A 19,623-nucleotide genomic window follows, 5' to 3' on the forward strand; every position below is an offset into this window, starting at 1 on the left:
TGGCCCCAATGGAAAAAGTATTGCATCCAGCTCCAGGTGTCGCACTTCAGGAAGGATGTGAAGGCATTGGAGAGAGTGCAGAAAAGTTTCACGACAATCGTTCCTGGAATGAGATTCTTCAGTTATAAGAATGGATTGGAGGAGTTGGGAACTGTTTCCATTTGGGGGATAGGAAATTGATTTAAGGTAGTCAACATCGTGAGGGGTCTGTATAGAGTGGATAGGAAGTAATTATTTACTCATGAAAGGATTGTGAATAAGAGGGCTAGAACTAAGAAAGAAGCTAAAGCCATGGGGGGAAATCTTTTACTTGCAGCAAGTCGTGAGAGTCTGCAATACTGTGCCTGTGTGGTTGAGGCAGATTCAACTGATTTAGACAGTTGGAAAATGAAGGGTTACAGGGCAACTGTGGGAGTACGCATGTTGCTCATTTGGAGAGCTGGTGCAGACACCATGGGCCAAATGATTTGTGATTCTTTGCCTTGGTGGAAAAAGGTGATGTTCCCTTTAATACCTTGAATTTTGATCAAATCTCCCTTCCTCTGTCTAAATTTCAGGGAAAGCTACCTAAATTTGTGTAACATAATCAGTCAGACATCATTCTTTTGGCACCTTGTACACTGGTTTTCCCAGAGGTGTGGTGCACAGAACTGCTCATAAACACGTGTGATTTAACAAGAACTTTGTACGGCTGAATGATGACGACATCACATAACCCAATACTGTAGCAGTCTTTGAAAGGGAGAAAAGCTCAATGTAATCATAAAATGTCATTCTATTAGGGTGTTAACTAAATGTACGTTACTCATTTCCAAGGTCATTACATGCCCCCTTACAAAGCAAAATACTGCAGATGCTGGGAATCTGAATGTAAAACCAACCTAGAAATATTCATCCGGCAGCATTTGTGATAAAACAAGTCACATCCATCCTGTTCTGAGAAGTGCATTGGCGTAAAACATTAACTGTTTCTCTCCACATCAATGTTTCCAGCATTTTCTTTTGTTACAGGTCCCTTTGGCTGGTTTGGGGGATACTGTTCTGCAAAACTCTTCTGGACACTAAATTCACTAACTCTCTGTACTATTTTGTTTATCCCAGTCTATCAGAATATAAAGCCCCACCTTGTAACCAATTCTTTGCATTTTTTTTTTTCAATGATGGTATTTATACAAACTACCACTTTAGTTTCTACCAAGGGTACTCTCTCCACTCTCTCTTGATGCCTAATCAAGTTTGCCGCCACTTTTTTTTATATTATCATCATTTGAAGTGGTTTTATCCTTGCTGAATCTACTCTTCCCCTCCACTGTTTATCCTGTTGACCGTAAAACATTGTTTAAGTTTCTAGTTCTCATCTGCTGGGTAATACAAATGTCTGGCACATGAAGGAATAATTAAGTACAGTGATGTAAGAACATGTAACACACGAGGGCTCAGTCCAGTGTTGGACAGAGCTGTGTGCACAACGAAACATGGAGTCTGTTCTTCGTTTGAAACCTTCACTGTGCACTAATACATTGTGTTGTGTTCCGTGATCTTGTCCAGCAATGAATCTACAGAACTGCTGGTGACTTGGCCAGAACTTTTATTTATTGATGTACACGTGGTAAGGTAATGATCAGATACAGATTAAGTTGTCATGGAGTTCCATTAGACTCTCCTGGAACTCATTGTGCATGACTTGTCCTCATGTACGCCGTACAACCTTCTGTCGGTAACTGGATCTATTCTGACTGATATCTGACACCACCTGTTGGTGGGAGATCACACTGCTGAGTACGTGTAATATTATCTACAGGCATATCACCACACATTGTTCTTGTAGTACATACATACAATGACTTCATAAGACCCACTGAATGGTATTCAACTTACAATGCCATGTCTCTTGTCTCCCCTCCTCTCTTGTCTCCCCTCCTCTCTTGTCGCCCCCACCCTCTCTCGTCGCCCCCACCCTCTCTCGTCGCCCCCCCCGCTCTCTCGTCGCCCCCCCGCTCTCTCGTCGCCCCGCTCTCTCGTCGCCCCCCTCTCTCGTCTCTCGCCCCCCTCTCTCTCGTCTCTCGCCCCCCTCTCTCGTCTCTCGCCCCCCTCTCTCGTCTCTCGCCCCCCCTCTCCCGTCTCTCGCCCCCCTCTCCCGTCTCTCGCCCCCCCTCTCTCTCGTCTCTCGCCCCCCTCTCTCGTCTCTCGCCCCCCTCTCTCGTCTCTCGCCCCCCTCTCTCGTCTCTCGCCCCCCTCTCTCGTCTCTCGCCCCCCCTCTCTCGTCTCTCGCCCCCCTCTCTCGTCTCTCGCCCCCCTCTCTCGTCTCTCGCCCCCCTCTCTCGTCTCTCGCCCCCCTCTCTCGTCTCTCGCCCCCTCTCTCGTCTCTCGCCCCCCTCTCTCGTCTCTCGCCCCCTCTCTCGTCTCTCGCCCCCCCCTCTCGTCTCTCGCCCCCTCTCTCGTCTCTCGCCCCCCTCTCTCGTCTCTCGCCCCCCTCCTCTCGTCTCTCTCGCCCCCCTCTCTCGTCTCTCGCCCCCCTCTTCTCGCTCTCGCCCCCCCTCTCGTCTCTCCCCCCCCCTCGCGTCTCTCGCCCCCCCCTCTCTCGTCTCTCGCCCCCCCTCCTCGTCTCTCGCCCCCCCTCTCTCGCTCTCGCCCCCCCTCTCTCGTCTCCCCCCCCTCTCTCTCGTCTCTCGCCCCCCCTCTCTCTCGTCTCTCGCCCCCCTCTCTCTCGTCTCTCGCCCCCCTCTCTCGTCTCTCTCCCCCCCCTCTCTCTCGTCTCTCGCCCCCCTCTCTCTCGTCTCTCGCCCCCCCTCTCTCTCGTCTCTCGCCCCCCCCCTCTCTCTCGTCTCTCGCCCCCCCCTCTCTCTCCGTCTCGCTCCTCCCCCCCCCTCTCTCTCGTCTCTCGCCCCCCCCTCTCTCTCGTCTCTCGCCCCCCTCTCTCTCTCGTCTCTCGCCCCCCCCTCTCTCTCGTCTCTCGCCCCCTCTCTCTCTCGTCTCTCGCCCCCCCCTCCTCTCGTCTCTCGCCCCCCCCCTCTCTCTCTCGCCCCCCCCCCTCTCTCGTCTCTCGCCCCCCTCTCTCTCTCGTCTCTCGCCCCCCTCTCTCTCGTCTCTCGCCCCCCTCTCTCTCTCGTCTCTCGCCCCCCTCTCTCTCTCGTCTCTCGCCCCCCTCTCTCTCTCGTCTCTCGCCCCCCTCTCTCTCTCGTCTCTCGCCCCCCTCTCTCTCTCGTCTCTCGCCCCCCCTCTCTCTCTCTCGTCTCTCGCCCCCCTCTCTCTCTCGTCTCTCGCCCCCCTCTCTCTCTCGTCTCTCGCCCCCCTCTCCTCTCTCGTCTCTCGCCCCCCTCCCTCCTCTCTCCTCTCGCCCCCCTCCTCTCTCGTCTCTCGCCCCCCTCTCTCCTCTCTCTCCGCCCCCCTCCTCTCTCTCGTCTCTCGCCCCCCTCTTCTTCTCTCTTCTCTCGCACCCCCTCTCCTCACTCGTCTCTCGCCCCCCTCTCCTCTCTCGCTCTTCTCCCGCCCCCCTCTCTCTCTTCGTCTCCGCCCCCTCTCTCTCTCAGTCTCTCGCCCCACTCTCTCTCCCTCTAGTCTCTCGCCCCCTCTCTCTCCTCCGTCTCTCGCCCCCAGGTCTCCTCTCGTCTCTCGCCCCCCTCTCCCTCTCTCGTCTCTCGCACCCCCTCTCTCTCTCGTCTCTCTCACTCCCCCCTCTCTCCTCTCGTCTCCTCGCCCCCCTCTACTCTCTCAGTCCTCTCGCCCCCCCTCTCTCTCTCGGTCCTCGCCCCCTCTCTCCCTCCTCTCGTCTCTCGCCCCCCCATCTCTCTCTCGTCTCTCGCCCCCCTCTCTCTCTCGTCTCTCGCCCCCCTCTCTCTCTCGTCTCTCGCCCCCCTCTCTCTCTCCACTTGGAAGGCAAGGGTTGATCAGCATGGCTTTGGGAGAGGTCATACCTAACAAATTTGAATTTTTTGAGCATGTGACCAGATGTGTAGATGAGGACAGTGCAGTTGATGTAGTGTAGTTTACATGGATTTCAGCAAAGCCTTTGTCATGGGAGACTTCTTAAGGCAAATGCACATGGGATAGGGTAATTTGAAAAGGTGAATTCAAAATTGGCTTAGCTGTAGGAGACAGAGGGTGATGACAGACTGGTGTTTTATTGACTGGAAGCCAGTGGTGCACCACGGGGATCTGTGCTGGGTCCCCTATTGTTTGTCATTTATATAAATGACTCTGGAAGATAGGATCAGTAAGATTGCGGATGACACAAAGATTGGCTGGGTGGTTAACAGCGAGGTTAACTGTCTTGGATACAGAAAGGTGCAGACAGGATGGTTAAATTGGCAGAAAAGCGGCAGATGGAATTTAATCCTGAAAAGTGAGGTAATGCATATTGGAAGGAGTAATTTAACAAGGAAGTATACAATGAAAGGTCTGACACCGGTAACTTGCGAACAACAAGGGTACCATGGCATGTTTGTCCACAGATCTCTGAAGGCAGAAGGGCAGGTTTATAGGGTGGTGATAAAGGCACTCTTTATCAATCAAGGCATAGATTACAAAAGCAGGGAGGTCATGTGGAAGTTTGAGGCCACAGCTGGAGTGCTGTGTACGATCCTGGTCACCACATGATGGGAAGGATGTGATTGCACTGGAGGGGGTGCAGAGACAATTCACCAGGATGTTGCCTCTGATGGAACATAAATTATGAAGAGAGCTTATTTTTGCTGGAGTCGAGAAGACTTGGTGGGGGAGGGGGGAGGGCAGCAAACTAATTGAGGTTTTCAAGGGTGAGGGTCATGAGCAGGGTGGATATTGAGAAGCTATTCCCCTCCATTGAAGGATCAGTTAGGAGGGGGGGGAGACAAGTTAAAGGTGAGGGGCAGAAGGTTTAAGGGGAATTTGAGGGGAAACCTTTTTACCCATAGATTGGTGACATCTGGAATGCACCATCTCGGAGGGTGGTGAAGGCGGGTTGCCTCACATCCTTTTTAAAAAAAAAAAAAAAAGTACCTGGATGAGCACTTGGCATGTCAATGGGCCAAATGCTGGAAAATGGGATTGGTAGAAAGGTCAGATGTCTTTCATGCGTCGGTGCAGACTTGATGGGCTGAAGGGCCTCTTCTGCACCATACGTTTTGTAATTTATTACTCCTCTGATACTGAAACAGACCAAATATTATGGTCTTGTGTCCAATTGCAGCAAGAAAGGTAAAATATCCATGTTTGGACTGTAACTAGTGCCACAAGTACAAGGTAATGACCATCTCCAACAAGGAATCGAACCATCGCTCCTTGACATTCAATGGAATTACCATCACTGCCCCACTATCAACATCCTGGGGATTACTATTAACTGAAAACTGAACTGGACTAGCCCTATAAATACTGTGGCTATAAGAACCGTTTGAGGCCAGAAATCGTGTGACATGACTCTCCAAAGCCTGTTCACCATCTACAAAGCACAAATCAGGTGTAATGGAATGTTCTCCGCTTGGCCTGGATGATTGTAGCTTTAACAACCCTCCAAGCAACCTGCTTGATTGATAGCCCTATCACAACATTCACTCCCTCCACCACCACCACCCAAGTGCCAGCAGTGTGATCCATCTGCAAGATGTACTGCAGCAACAATCAAGCCTCTTGGAACAGCACCTTCCAACCCCATGACCACTATCATCTAGAAGAATAAGGGCAGCTGGCACATGGGACCACCACCTGCAAGTTGCCCTCCAAATCATCCACCATCCTGACTTGGAACCGTAACACCGTTCCTTCATTGTTGCTGGGTCAAAATCCTGGAACATCCTCTCTGACAAACCTGGGTGTGCCCACACCACACAGACTGCAGCATTTCAAGAAGGCTGAGTAAAATTAGTTGAGAGCAATAAATGCTGGCCTAGCCAGCACCACCCACATCCCAAGGGAATAAAAGCAACCAACACCATCTTTATTTGGGCTATGTAGAACTCCCACTGTAGGTGCAGATCTCTCTCTCTCTCTCTCTCTCTCTCTCCAACTCCATCTGACTATACATCTAACACTGCCATGTTCCTTTCCACTTCCTCTTTCCTCCACATTTGACTGGCCACTTGTACTATTGTGCCTTTCCCATCCATTCTGCACCCTTTTCCCTCATCCACATGCCAACCAGAACCTTGTACCTGTTGGAAATGGGCTAAGGCACTGCAACTGGGATTGCTCGACTTGCCTGACTTGCAGCCACACCCTCCTGTTCATGTAGCCCTTCATAATAACCCCCAGGGAATTGAAGTGCCTGGGTATCCCTCTCCCCTCCCTGATGCTTTGTAATTTCTGCACTTAAGATCACTGAGCTGAAGTCCCTTGGGCTTGTTTGTAGTTGGTTAATATTTTACTGGTCTTCATTTCATTATGGGCCAGAGTTTGGGAAAACTCCAAAGTATATCATGGATTTCACCTGACCTACAACTGCTCATTTATTTTGGATACGATGAGCACAAGGGCCTGCCTTTCGGGTGTTATTCAACAGAGGCCTTAAGCACTTTTAACAAAACCAAAGTTTAGTTTATTCTACAAATTTAGTTAACATTTTTTAAACACACACACACACCATGCATTTTTACTACCAACATAAATAGTCTACACAGCTATGTATAAGCCGGAATAAATTTCCCCCTTAAGCTGTTCCAATTTCATAACAAGATCCCATAAAACAGAAAACTCTTTACAATGGTGTAGCCCAGCACACAGCACTCGAGACCTGGTTTGGAAAAACATCAGGTTTGAATTTCTTCCAGAAAACAATTTCTTTTTTAAGTTATCAAGCAGTCTGGAAACAGCTTTTAAATTGCAAATACTGGGAAAAAAAACCTTATTTTTCAACCTGAGCTGTTCAAACTCCAAGCAGAACTAAAACTCAAGAGCCACAGCCCAACTCAAAAATGCAAGGAAAAGCCCAGCTCCACCCACACAATGACATCACTGAAGCCATGTGATGAGACAAAAAAATTCTTAAAGGGACACATGACAATTTTTTAAACCAACTTCTCACTGTGGTTGAAATGCGCCACCTGCTTTTTAACTTCGTTAAATTATTGAATCAACAGATGAAATGTTTACTTGTAAATTAGCCTGTTACTACTTCCTTGTACTGTGATTTATCTGGATTTTTCTCTCCACCCTCTGCTTGGTCTTTATATTTGATTACCCAAAGGCAACCATATTCTTTATGCTTAAAAAAAAAACACTAACTGATTCCCCAACTATATATATATATAATTTTATGCCATGTGAATCATAGAAGTTACAGTGCAGAAGTAGGCCGTTCGGCCTATCGAGCCTGCACCGGCTCATGGAAAGAGCACCCTACCCAAGCCCGCCATCTCCACCCTATCCCCATAGCCTAGTAACCCCACCCAACACTAAGGGACACTAAGGGCAATTTAGCATGGCCAATCCACCTAACCTGCACATCTTTGGACTGTGGGAGGAAACTGGAGCACCCGGAGGAAACCCACGCAGACGCAGGGAAAACGTGCAGACTCCGCACAGACAGTGACCCAAGCCGGGAATCGAACCTGGGACCCTGGAGCTGTGAAGCAATTGTGCTAACCACTATGCTACCATGGTGGTCAGGGTTCCTACTTTTCGTCATCTGCCATTATTCTGCCTACTTGGATATCTTGGTTTTGGTGCTTGGGCACTGTCTGCAAACATGACCATTTTATGTTGTAGCTGAATCTAGGTCTGGAATGTAAATAATTTGCAAGTCGCAGGTACACGCCATACCTTCTGTCACTGCATTGAGTGGTGAAAAACCCTTCCATTTTAATAAAGGAGCTTGGCCAGGCAGTTTCACTCTTTAATCCATGCTGATAGTTGCCATTTATTTGTTCTGCCTGTCAATTCTGTTTGTGTAGGAAGGAAGTGAGGTAAACCCAAAACCAAGTATTCCAAATGCTGTAAATCAGGAAAATAAAATGATGGAAATCCAGAGCAGATTAGCAGCATCTGTTGAGTGGACATTAACTCTTTCGATTAAGCTTTCATTACCAGGAATGACGTTTTGTGCATTTGGCGTTGTCCTGCTTTTCTCAATATGGGAACCATATAAATCTGTTGCCATTTTCAAACAATCTCCAGTTTGTTGCAGTCAATCATAAATATTTTGCTTTATGATGGGGCTGGTGGCCATCTTGGGTGGGCCCTGGCATTAAGGATTTGGAGCGAGAAGCACGGTGACTTGGTGGTTAGTACTGTGGGAGTGCTGTGCAGGGGGGTCCAGCCAACCTTATCCCAAGCTTGTGGATTTCTGGGTGGTCTCTTTTGGCACCATGTTGGTGATTCTGAAAATTGAGTTTGAGCCTCAAGTGGTCAGATTTGAATGTTGGACTCTTAGGAGCTGCTGAAGTGTGTGGGGGCCGATGTTCTGGCCTTTGCCTCACTGCCTGTTGGAGAGTGCTGATGGGGTGGAGGTCAGCTTCTCCGTCAAATGCCTCATTGTGGTTGGGAGATCTGATGGGAGTTCCTATAACTTGAGCAAGTCAAATACACTGAGGGGAGCAATTGACTGGTTCTGCTGAAGATGGCAGCCATTTATGTATTTCAAAGAGCTGGTCGCCATTGATAGCTTGGGGAGTGCTGAGGTGTTTGAGAAGGGTGGGGTTCAGTTATCGGGGATCGTAGATGAGTTCTTGGTTTGTTTTTTTATTACATATAAAGCAAGAGTTTTGTTTTTAATATTGTGCTTTATGGGTCTTCTCTCTGATCTCTATCAGCACTGGAATCAATACCACCAGTTTGTGGATTTTTTTGAGCCATCTGTGCTTAAATCTAGTTTAAAACGTTGTAATTGACTTAGGGCATCAGAGAAGGTATCTCACTGTATAAGTGGAGAAAAGTTTCTTCCAGAATATTTGCATCCGTTTCGTGTTTTTAAACTGCTTCTCAAACTGTCGTCTTGCTATTGTGGCATTGAGACGATAATTTTATTGATACTTGAAAAGAGGCAAAACGGAAGTTGACTCGCTATTATGACTAAGATTTAAACTTTTTATAGTGCCCAATGTCTTTTTATAATTGGGTATGGTGTACATACTCATCTGTACTGAAGAAAAACTGGAAATATGCTCAACTTGTATGAAGTCATCTATGTGGCATATGTGCTCAGTTACAGCTTTAAAGTGCTTTATCTAAGCCAAACTTTGGAACATTATGGAAATAATGCAGAATGTTTTGTTTTGCTCATGAGATTTGAGTACCACTGGCACAGTCAGCATGAATAGTTCCTGAAGATGGTGTAAAGCTGCTTTGTTGTTGGGTGCATGTTGGGAAATTTTTGGTTGGTACATGTCTTTTTTTTGAGGTAACAATTGAAGAAAATTTGACCTAATCTAATTTCTGCCAGAAGAGTCCCTTCAGTTGAAATGTAAATTTTGCTATCGCATGTTAAAACTAAAACACCATGTTTCCTTCTTTCTTAACAGATAAACAAAAAGACGCTTCTATTAAATCAAAACTAAGAACTGCATCAGTGACAGCTGCTTTGAACTTGGGAGCATCAAAAAACACACCTGGCTCTAAGCTCCCCATTCCAGCTTCTAGGTTACAAAGAGTCAATAGTTTGTCATCAGTCAGCAGTGGTGTGTCAATTCAGAGTGTTCAGAGCACTTGCAGTAATAAATGTAAGTGTCCATTTTATTTCATTTGTTGAAAGCCCTTTGAAATTGCAAAGCTGTTAGTCATGACTTCTTTTAATCTTTTAATCAGATATTTATTTTGGGCATCAGTCAGACCTAAATGTGCCAGTCTTATACTCTGCTTAAAACCATGATGTGCATGCTGGCTGCAAAAAATGGGTAGGTGTTCTGCAGGGTTAGATTTCTCTCTCTACGTGGTGCACGTAGGGCTGCGAGCTATGATTTAAATGTATTTCTGGAGATTTCATCACATGACTTGTCCCCATGCTCGAGCCATTCGTCAGCCAACACATCCATCTTTGTGATATACTGCCTTCATGTGCCAATGGAAAACACTCCTCTTACTTACCCAATTGGATGGTGAGTGATTGTCTGCCACACAGCACCTATTTTTACATTCTATGAAGAGAAATGTTCAAAGAATTGAAGACTTTTGTTTTTCATGTTCCTGTAATTTTTCTCCAGAATTACACAGCAGTGACCTGGAGATTAATCATGTTTTCCTGGCGAATTCAGGCCAGCCCTGGAGGGTTGTCAGCCTTCGATGCAGATATGGTGCTTGTTCATGTGAAAAACGCTCAATTCCAATGTCTTGACAGCATCCAGCCAGAATAAAATTAATGTGTGCTTTCTTTTTGGTGCTGTTGTTGTGTCCGTCTGTCTAAATGTTAAAAGGCCAGCATTCCACAGCAACTAAGTCTGAACAAAGGCAATCTAGCAAAACAGGAGAATAATTCGCAGTGAATTGAAAGATGTGTACAGAAAATAACCATTATAATAACCCGTTCAACAATTGAGGGTGTCATTTATACAAATTTACAGACGTAAAGATTCGTCGTCAGGCATGAACCCTAATGCAGTTTTGAAATGAATCTTGGGCTCTATATGCTACTGCTTTGTTTCCTTTGATTGGCCATCTCTTTTGTGCGCGTGTGTGTGTGTGGCGCTGAAGCATAGGCGCACATGCATGATAGCAAATTCATTTATTTCCACTCTATTTCACGGAGGGTCACCGTAGGAAATGGCAGCATGAGCAAGGGTGAAATGCTGCTTCTTCGCCTGCTTGATTCTGGACCATTTCAATGACTGTACCGGGAGGACTTCGAAGCTGCACCCACACCACTTTTTCTCCTCGTATTTTCTTCAATTCTACACTTGTGCCACCAAACACATCGGGAAGTCGCAGTGATGTCATGTTTGTGACCTTTCTATTAATTGGATCGTATAGTTTTTGTATTGTTCCTTTGTTGGCTGTCTTCATCGAGCGACATAAATACCAGCAATTAAAAAGTAAGTCATCAGCGTGTGTTGGGAAAAGCTGTTTATTCTTGCAGAATGTTTCATCTCCCCCCCCCCCCCCCCCCGTGTCTTATTTTTGGGTCCAGTTGATGGTGGTTAAAATATGTAGGAATAGCTAATTTTGTTGAAGCTTGAAAGCTGAAGTTGAGGATCTCGCAGTTTGAAAAATGGGGAACACTAGCACAAAGGCAACTGCATTTTGCGTGATGGTGGAAAAGCATCACTATAGAGACAAGGGGACCCCTCTGGGACCACTTGGTGCTGTGATCTCTGATTATGAATGCACAATAAGCCTGAAGGCTGTTAAGCAAATGTGCAGTTGGCGGTTATCCTGTGCGACTTATCTAACTAACCAAAGCAAATTATTAAAAAATGTGGGAGGGTTACAGCATGGCTGCTAATTGAATATGGAACCACCGTCCCCGATTAAATACGCTGCTCTTCATTCGATAGTGAAGCACCCCCAATTTTGTTAAAACCAGAATGAATCTGTGTTTAAGCTTAATATGCCAACGGTGAACTTCATTTTGCGAATTATGTCGATCGGTTGATCTTGGAAATTAATATTCTGTCAATCAAAGCTGACCTCTTGTTAATACTCCCGTCAGGTGACTTATCTTGCAGTTGCTTCCATTTGTAGGACGATTGCTTGGATGCATACCGCTGTCTGAAATTAAAATCTTATGCTTTACACAAACATCCGATAGTAAACATAGTTTGTTTCCTACATCAGTAGATACGTACTGATTTTGCCGACATTTTGCAAACGTAGGTATAGTCACATTAATTCAAACCATGTGCAGTTGTGGATTTCAAAGGTTAACAAATGACGTTTATAAACTTGAGTTGGCTCCTGTCTCAACAGGAAACACACAGACCGGTCCAATGCAGAAATTAAAAATTGCTTTTAGATGTTATCACGTTCCAGAGATCAATCTGACTTCACCCACTTTGTGGCAAGATATTTGAACAGCAGTGGAATGGGTCACTCACGATTACGGGAGGTGGCAATTGTTAATCGCTGAAGATTCGTCCGCAAAGCAGTAGTGACAGCTATGGTTTTATTTTTTTAAATGCCATAATTAAGTCTTGCACTTCCTTTTCTGGATTCCCTCACTTACAGATAACTACAACAGAATCTTGGAAAAGCAAAATACCTCATTGCCATCTGAGGATGAACTTGTCTGTAGCACAACATGCTCCCATCGACAGTAGATATTTTCTGTTGTGCGATTTACCGCAGTTAGCTCTGAAAACCAAGTGTAAACCTTTTTTTTTCAGCTGCAGTTGCTTCAACGAATCGGGGAGGAGATGGTCCTCGGAAAGGTGTGCTCTCTGCAACCTCTCGCAGTATTCAAACACCATGTACAAAGACATTGCAGAAAAATAAAGTGGTTTCTGTGAAGACCCCATGCAGAGGTAGATATTCTGTTTAAACTTGCAGCAAGAACATAAACTTGTTTTAAAACTTGCAATGACTTGAGTTCACTTATTGGCTGTGTCCTGTCAAATTGGAGAACAAAACTGGCCGATTAAGGTATCCAATCGTTTAGCATTTTAGTAATTTTTGACTTTACTGTTTTATGGAAGTGCCAATGCATCCAGTTTTGTGACTGGGAAAGTTACAAAATAGTCCAAGTAAACTATCATGGCTTGTTATTCTGAAAGAACTTCTATTTAGTCTTCATGAATTTGCAAAACAAGCTTAGCAGGTGACTTGGTTTGTGAGTATTTAAGCATAAAAGTACGGATTGGGAATTGACCTTTAAAATTGACACTGCAAATTGTTTGCAATGGAGAGATAAAAATGTTTATCTGGCACCAAGGTTTAACTTTTTGTGAAGTGTGTATATGTAGACACACAATATTCCAAAAGGAAGCAGCCCTTATCTCTGAAGAAACATGTTGACTGCTCATTTGATGGTGAGAACTAGATTGGGCAAAGCTTAGTTTGGACTCTATTTTGGTTTCTGGGTTATGTCATGAGTATTTCTCTGCTTAATCTAACAGGGTTAAATAATTGCACAAAAGGTTTTGATTCCTGGGTGCCTGTTTTGGAGGGTCAGTTATATTGCAAGTGATCTTGGTAGCCATAGAATGCATTCTGTGCCAGCAACACATTTTTGCTCTCTGACTGCAGTTTGGGTTGTTTGCTTCAGGAGTCAGCTCTCATGCTCTCTGATCTTACACTGCAGTTAAAACATTTATTTTCACACCCAGATTCATGTGGCTATTATGTATGCACGCATGCATGTCAAAACCATAATGGCATTTCTTTTTCTGGGACAAAGTGTAGTGGGGGTGGTGAAGAGGTCTTGAACTCACTATGCACTTCACTGCTTTTGTATTTTTTTACCACCTAAAAAGACCAATCTGCAGATTTTGAATTCCCTGCTTTTCTGCACTAAACCATTTACCTCAAGGTTGCTTCCCACTACCTGACAATTGATCTTTGGTGACCACCTATTTCTCATCTGCATTTTGCCCCTTGAAGACATCATCCAAGAAGAGAAGATTGGTTTTCATATGAAAGCTGACAGCATCCAACTCCCTCAATGTTCCATTGTTGCTGATTGTTTCTCTAAACAATGTACAAGTAGAAATCTCCTCAAATAAATATTGGAAGGTAGATCAAAGGCATTTGCGTCTCTTCCTGTGGCCTAGTGGTGCATGTCACAAACCTAGAGTAATGTTTTGTCCCTCAGTTAATTTGATTCAGTGTAATTGGTTCACAATAATTCAATCCCCACTGCGGACTCCGTTCTCTAGCTGCTAGCCCTCTCCCTCTCAACAGTCTGAAACTGAACCAGAATGCTCACAGCTTTGTCATATTTGACCCAAGAGGTGAGGTTTTGACCACACCATCATTCAAACACTTATTTCCACCTCTAACTTTGCCTGTCCCTCCCCCTTCCTCACCTTGTTGGCTGCTGAAACCCTTGTCCATGCAGTTGTTGTCCTCCTATTCCAACACACTCCTGGATGGACACTCCCTTAAATTTGGTCATCCATACTTCTGTTTTGTGTCCTCATGAGACCCAATAGCCTGGCCTCCCAGTCAGCAATGCTTTTTTCAGACACATCCATGGTCTTGCCCCCTCCCTCATTCTATTCTCCTACAGCCCCAATAATTTGCTGTTTGCACTCCTCTAATTTGGCCTCTTGACTCTTCCTAATTTTACTTGCTCCACCGCTGATGGCTGTGCCTTCTACTGTCTAAACCCTGAGCTCTGAAATTTACTCAGTAATCCTGTCTACCTCGTTAACATACTCCTTTTAAGACCCCCTTTGATCATTTTTTAACCAAACTTGTTGAGGTTGGTGTCAAATTTTCCTTTCTAACATTGCTGTAAAGTGTTCCAGGCCATTGCATAACATTAAAGATGCAGTACAAATACACACTACTTCCAGTTCTTTCCCCTTCATGATGTGTCTGCTCTACGTTGTCTTAAGCTAATAAGTAAATAAGCTCAGGGTGGGGGAGATCAGGTATGATCACTGACATGCATTCTATATCAGATGTAAAGATATCTCTCCAGTGTTATTTTTAACAGGAGCTATCATTTGTGACAGTTTTTGAATGCAATGTAACCCAAAGTTTTTAATATGGTCCTGGACTGTTATGTACATTTGCCAAGCTTAATTCTTTGCACCTTTTTCCTTTTAAAGGAGTGAACAGAAATGCCATCACCTCAAGTCAAAACATTCCAGGTTCATCTCCAAGGCCTGCAAGACAACTGAGCACTTCACATTTGAAAGGTAAATTACATTTTCTAATGTTTCTTTCATTGGCTCGACCTTTTGATCTTGGTGATAGCTGCCAAATTAATTGTGGTAATCCCATAACTGAAGGTTTGTTTTAGGGGGATGAAATGTGAACATGACTATGTGGTAACAGTGTATGAACAAGATTAGGAATGAATATTTCCTGTTTGATTTTGTTGACTTTCTCATTGGTGTTTTTGACAACTTGCAGAAATAATGCACAGTTGAAGTGTGATGAACTACATTACAAAGTATTTGATACGGGGTTGGCACAGTGGTTAGCATTGCTGCTTCATGACGCAGAGGACCCGGGTTTGATTCCGGCCCCAGGTCACTGTCTGTGTGGAGTTTGCACATTCCCCCTGTGTCTGCATGGGTCTCCCCTCCACAACCCAAAAGGATATGCAGGGGAGGCGAATTGGCCATGTTAAATTGCCATTTAATTGGAAAAAGAAAGAATTGGGTATTCTAAATTTATATTTTATTTAAAAAAAAACAAAGGCAACCAAAGAAGTTGGTGTAAAATCATGGACTGAATTTACTGTTAAAAGTGGAGCAGAAACTTTGCTTTGAAATATTATTTCTAAAACCAGGACCGGATTTTGGAATACAAACCACTGGGAAAGCACCATTGTGGGAGTAGATTTTTAAATAACTCTTTCTTTAGTCTCCTTTTTCGCATTTTCTCCCCAATTTACACTCACCAACAATAAACAATAATCAGTAACAAATATGTCAATCCCCATATCAACAACAATGATCCCATCCTCCCACCGAAACCCAAAACATTCACCTAGATGTTCACATAAACTGACAAAAAGGAATCTGGAATCCTCCATAGCCCCCATTAACACCCATCGCCACCCACTCCTCTTTCTCTCCCCGCCCCCCCCCCCCCCAAGCTAATGTTCAATGTTATCCAGTTCTTGAGAGTGCATAATGAATAATGCCCATGAATTGTAGAACTCCTCCATCCTTCCCCTCAGTTCAAACTTAACCTTCTCAAGGGTCAAGTATTCCAACAGGTCCCCCTGCCACGCCAGGGCACAGGGTGGAGAGGCTGCTCTCCATCCCAGCAGGATCTGCCTTTGGGCGATCAACGAGGCGAAGGCTGCATCATCTGCCTCCGTACCCGTTTCCAACCCTGGCTGATCCGACACCCCGAATATGGCCTCCCGGGGGCCTGGGTCCAGTCTCGCGTGCACCACTTTAGAGATTACTCTAAAAACCTCCTTCCAGTAATCCTCTCGCTTGGGACAGGACCAAAACATATGAACGTCGTTAGGCCTCTTTCTTCTTTCTCTCTCTTTCCCCCCTCCCCCCCCCCCCCCCCCCCCCCCCCAAAAAGCAACGTTCACACACATCATCTACTCCTTCGAATAATTGGCTCATCCTCGCCCTCGTGAGGTGTGTGCTCTGTATACCACCTTCAGCTGTATCAGCCCCAACCTCGTGCACCAGGTGGAGGCATTCACTCTCCGGAGCACCTCACCAGAACCACCCCTCCATATCCTCTCCCAACTCTTCCTCCCACTTTGCTTTGATCCCTTCCAGAGGTGCCTTCTCCCCCTCCAAAATAGCTCCATAGACCGCTGACACAAACCCCTTCTCCAGTCCCCCTGTCGTCAGCACCTCCAGCAATGTGGAGGCCGGTTCCTCTGGGAAGTTCTGTATCCTAGCAAAATCTCGAACCTGCATATATCTAAACATTTCCCCCTGCTCCAGCTCATACTTCGCGTCCAGCTCCTTCAATCCTGCACCTTCTCCACATTTGCTGCCCAGTAGTAATACATCAGGTTCGGAAGACCCAAACCCCCTGCCTGCCTTCCCCTCAGTAGTAGCACCTTTCTCACTCCGGCCACCTTCCCTCCCCATATGAACGACATAATCCTTCCCTCAATCTCTCTGAAAAAAGCCTTTGGCAGAAAAATCGGCAGGCATTGAAAAATAAACTGAAATTGTGGCAACACGTTCATTTTAACCGCCTGTATCCTGACTCCACTCGCAGCCATAAAGCCTCAGGATCTCCACACTATTCCAGCACCTTCTCAGTGTTCACCACCTGTTGGACTTGGCAATGCCTAGCCGCCAGACTGCCGATCTGTCTGAATTCTTTTAAAATATTTTAATTGGTAGTTTCCAGTTGGTCCAGAGTAACAGTACAAGTGGACCTGGTATTTACAAATAGTAATTTCTTATTTGGAGATTTTTACATGTAGTTTCTTCTCTTTTCTCTTCCTGAGCAAATGGGAAGCACTCCCCTTTCTTCCAGTTCAAATTATACGCTGAAAACATCCCAAGTTGCTTCAGTGATGCCATGATAGTGATATTGTGGGAATATGATCCGTGATATATGAAAGTTCATCAGCGTACCAGGACACCCGGCGTTCGACTTCCCCGCCCCTAACTGTCCCCCTCCACCTTCAAGTCCTCTGAGCAATGGTTAATGGCTTAATTGCCAAGGTGGGTGTGGGGAGCTGTTGCATGTTTTACTTGAGTGTATTACGCGTTTATTGGAGTGTATTAACACGCCTCCGTTTAAAGGCCGTGTGCTTAACACTACTATAGCTCTGTGTATGTATTTTCAGCTCGGAGTCGCCAGGTGCCGTATTTAGACACCTCAAGTATTTCAAGGTCAGGTTCAAAGTAATAAAACTATACACCGATTAGTAAGTTCAAACGATTGATATTTATTATACAAATATAATAAATACGCATGCATACGCTAAAGACTAATACTTATTTCTACTATTTAAACGACTAAATACTTATCTAAGTAGGAACCAGCAAGGCCAGGGGACAAGGCCTTTGTTCCTTTCCGGGCTGCACCTTCTGTTCTCTAATAGTCGGCTAGAGTATAGGTAATGCCGGGGTCACGTAGCGAGCGTCGTTTGGCACTTACTGAACGATGGCTGGTGCTCAACGGCCGGTGATGAAAGACAGGATCTGGAGGCTGGAGTCTGAGTCAGAACAGCAGTCCAAGCCGGAGCACAAAAACAGACAGAACCATGTGCGGGGTCTACCTTTATAGGTCCCCCAATGTCCGTGCCTCTTCGGGGCGGGCCTCTACCTGCCATGTATCGATTGGGTCGTTTCCCAATTGATATCTTACAAATCCCCCAATCTGAGGGTCTCTTCTCGATGGGTGGGGCGGTCTCTAGGGTCTTTTGTGATGGATACTTCTGGTGCCGTTTCGTCTGGGCGTCCACTCAAAGTATCCATTCAAACCCAAATGTTGCTATTGTGTGGGCCCAGATCTGGATCGCCTCATTACTATGCAAAGCGTTTTGCTATTTACACCTTTGGTTGAGATCTTGCACCTGGCCATAAACTGGTTTCGATACGTGCAGAATGCTAATTAGCCTTTTGCAAACTGCTTGTCCTGGCTAAAACTGTTTTCTCCCTACAGCCTTAGCAGTTCTCCATTTTGGTAGCCCAGTGTCCATCTTGGGTGGCTACAGAGCTCAGATTGTTTGTATGAACACCAGCCGTGAATGTCTTATACAATAACCAAACCCACGCCAAGAACTTAGGCCCTATCCCAAACTGTTCCAACACTGCAAACACACATCCTCCTTCTAGGCCTTCTGAGCATCCAATGTCTCATCCCTTCCTTCCACTGGGACAATACCACATTCAGCAGTCGCCTCACGTTAGATGACAAGAGTCTATCCTTCACGAATCCCATTTGATCTTCCCCAATAACCTGAGGGAGACACCCCACCAAACCACCGTCCTGAGCACTAAAACCGTAGCCAGAATCTTGACATCTGTATTCAATAAGGAAATCGAACAGTTCTGACCCATGCTCCACCGGATACTTATCCTTCTTGAGTAGAAGCGAGATGGACGCTTTCGCTTACATCGTTGTCTCCTGGAAAGGCCACCGAGTCCCCTCATCTTACACCAGCAGTGGCACCAATCGATCAGGAAATTTGAGCATTATATAATCTAATTAATTAGCGGGCCTGTGATTGTTCCTCCACGTTTTATATATATTTTAAGTTGGGGTTTTTAGAGCCACAGTTCCATTTGGGCGTCTTCCCATCCAGTTATAACATAAAATGGGATCATAATTCCAATGTAAAAGTAATAACCACTCACTCCACTACATATACTCCAACTTCACTTTGTTGATATGTTTTTATTTTGCAGCCTGTGTCCTCCTCAACAGCTAGCATTCTCATTACCATAGAAGCATAGAAAATAGAAGCAGGCAGAGACCATTTGGCACTTCAAACAGCTCCACAATTCATTATGAACATGCTGATCAAGTTCAATACCCCCCCCCCCCCCCCCTCCCGGCATATCCCTTGATCCATTTTGCCCCAAGAGCTACATTAATTCCTTTTTGAAATAACGCAACATTTTGGCCTCCACACCTTTCTGTGGTAGCAAATTCTGCAGATCCACCAATTCTTCATCTCAGTCCTATAATTTGACCTCCTTATCCTCAAACTATGACCCGTAATTCTGGACTCGCCCAACATTGTGAACATAGGTTCTGAATCTACGCTGTCTAATCCTGTTACAATTTTGTAAATTTATACGAGGTCCCCTCACTCTTCTGAACATAATCTTAACTGACTTGGTCTCTCCTTGTGTGACAGTCCAGGCATCCCAGGAATCAGCCAAGTAAACCTTTGCTGCACTGCTTCCATAGCAAGAACATCCTTCCTCTGATGAGGACACCAAAACTGCACACAGTACTCGAGTGTGGCCTCACCAGTGCCCTATACAATTGCAGTAAAATATCTCTATTGCTATACTCTAATTCTCTCGCTATGAAGGTGAACATACCATTTGCCGCCTTTACTGCCTGCTGTACCTGCGCACTTAATTTCAGCAAATAATGCACTAGGGCACCAAGATCATGCTGAGTATCCACCTCTCTCAAATTACACCCATTCAAATA

The 19,623-nt window shown here is 45.5% G+C and overlaps 1 protein-coding gene across 3 annotated transcripts in view; it reads left to right on the plus strand.

The window, feature by feature from the left end:
* Nucleotides 1-19,623, plus strand: part of mtus1b (microtubule associated tumor suppressor 1b) — a 221,160-nt gene that overhangs the window by 79,462 nt on the left and 122,075 nt on the right. For all 3 annotated transcript variants that reach the window (XM_038791093.1, XM_038791094.1, XM_038791092.1), the window contains exons 4-6: nt 9,432-9,629; nt 12,225-12,362; nt 14,613-14,702. In XM_038791093.1, coding sequence (XP_038647021.1) covers nt 9,432-9,629; nt 12,225-12,362; nt 14,613-14,702 — 426 coding nt within the window. The remainder of the gene's footprint in view (nt 1-9,431; nt 9,630-12,224; nt 12,363-14,612; nt 14,703-19,623) is intronic.

Source organism: Scyliorhinus canicula, chromosome 3 (assembly GCF_902713615.1).
Source record: "Scyliorhinus canicula chromosome 3, sScyCan1.1, whole genome shotgun sequence".
Taxonomy (NCBI): domain Eukaryota; kingdom Metazoa; phylum Chordata; class Chondrichthyes; order Carcharhiniformes; family Scyliorhinidae; genus Scyliorhinus; species Scyliorhinus canicula.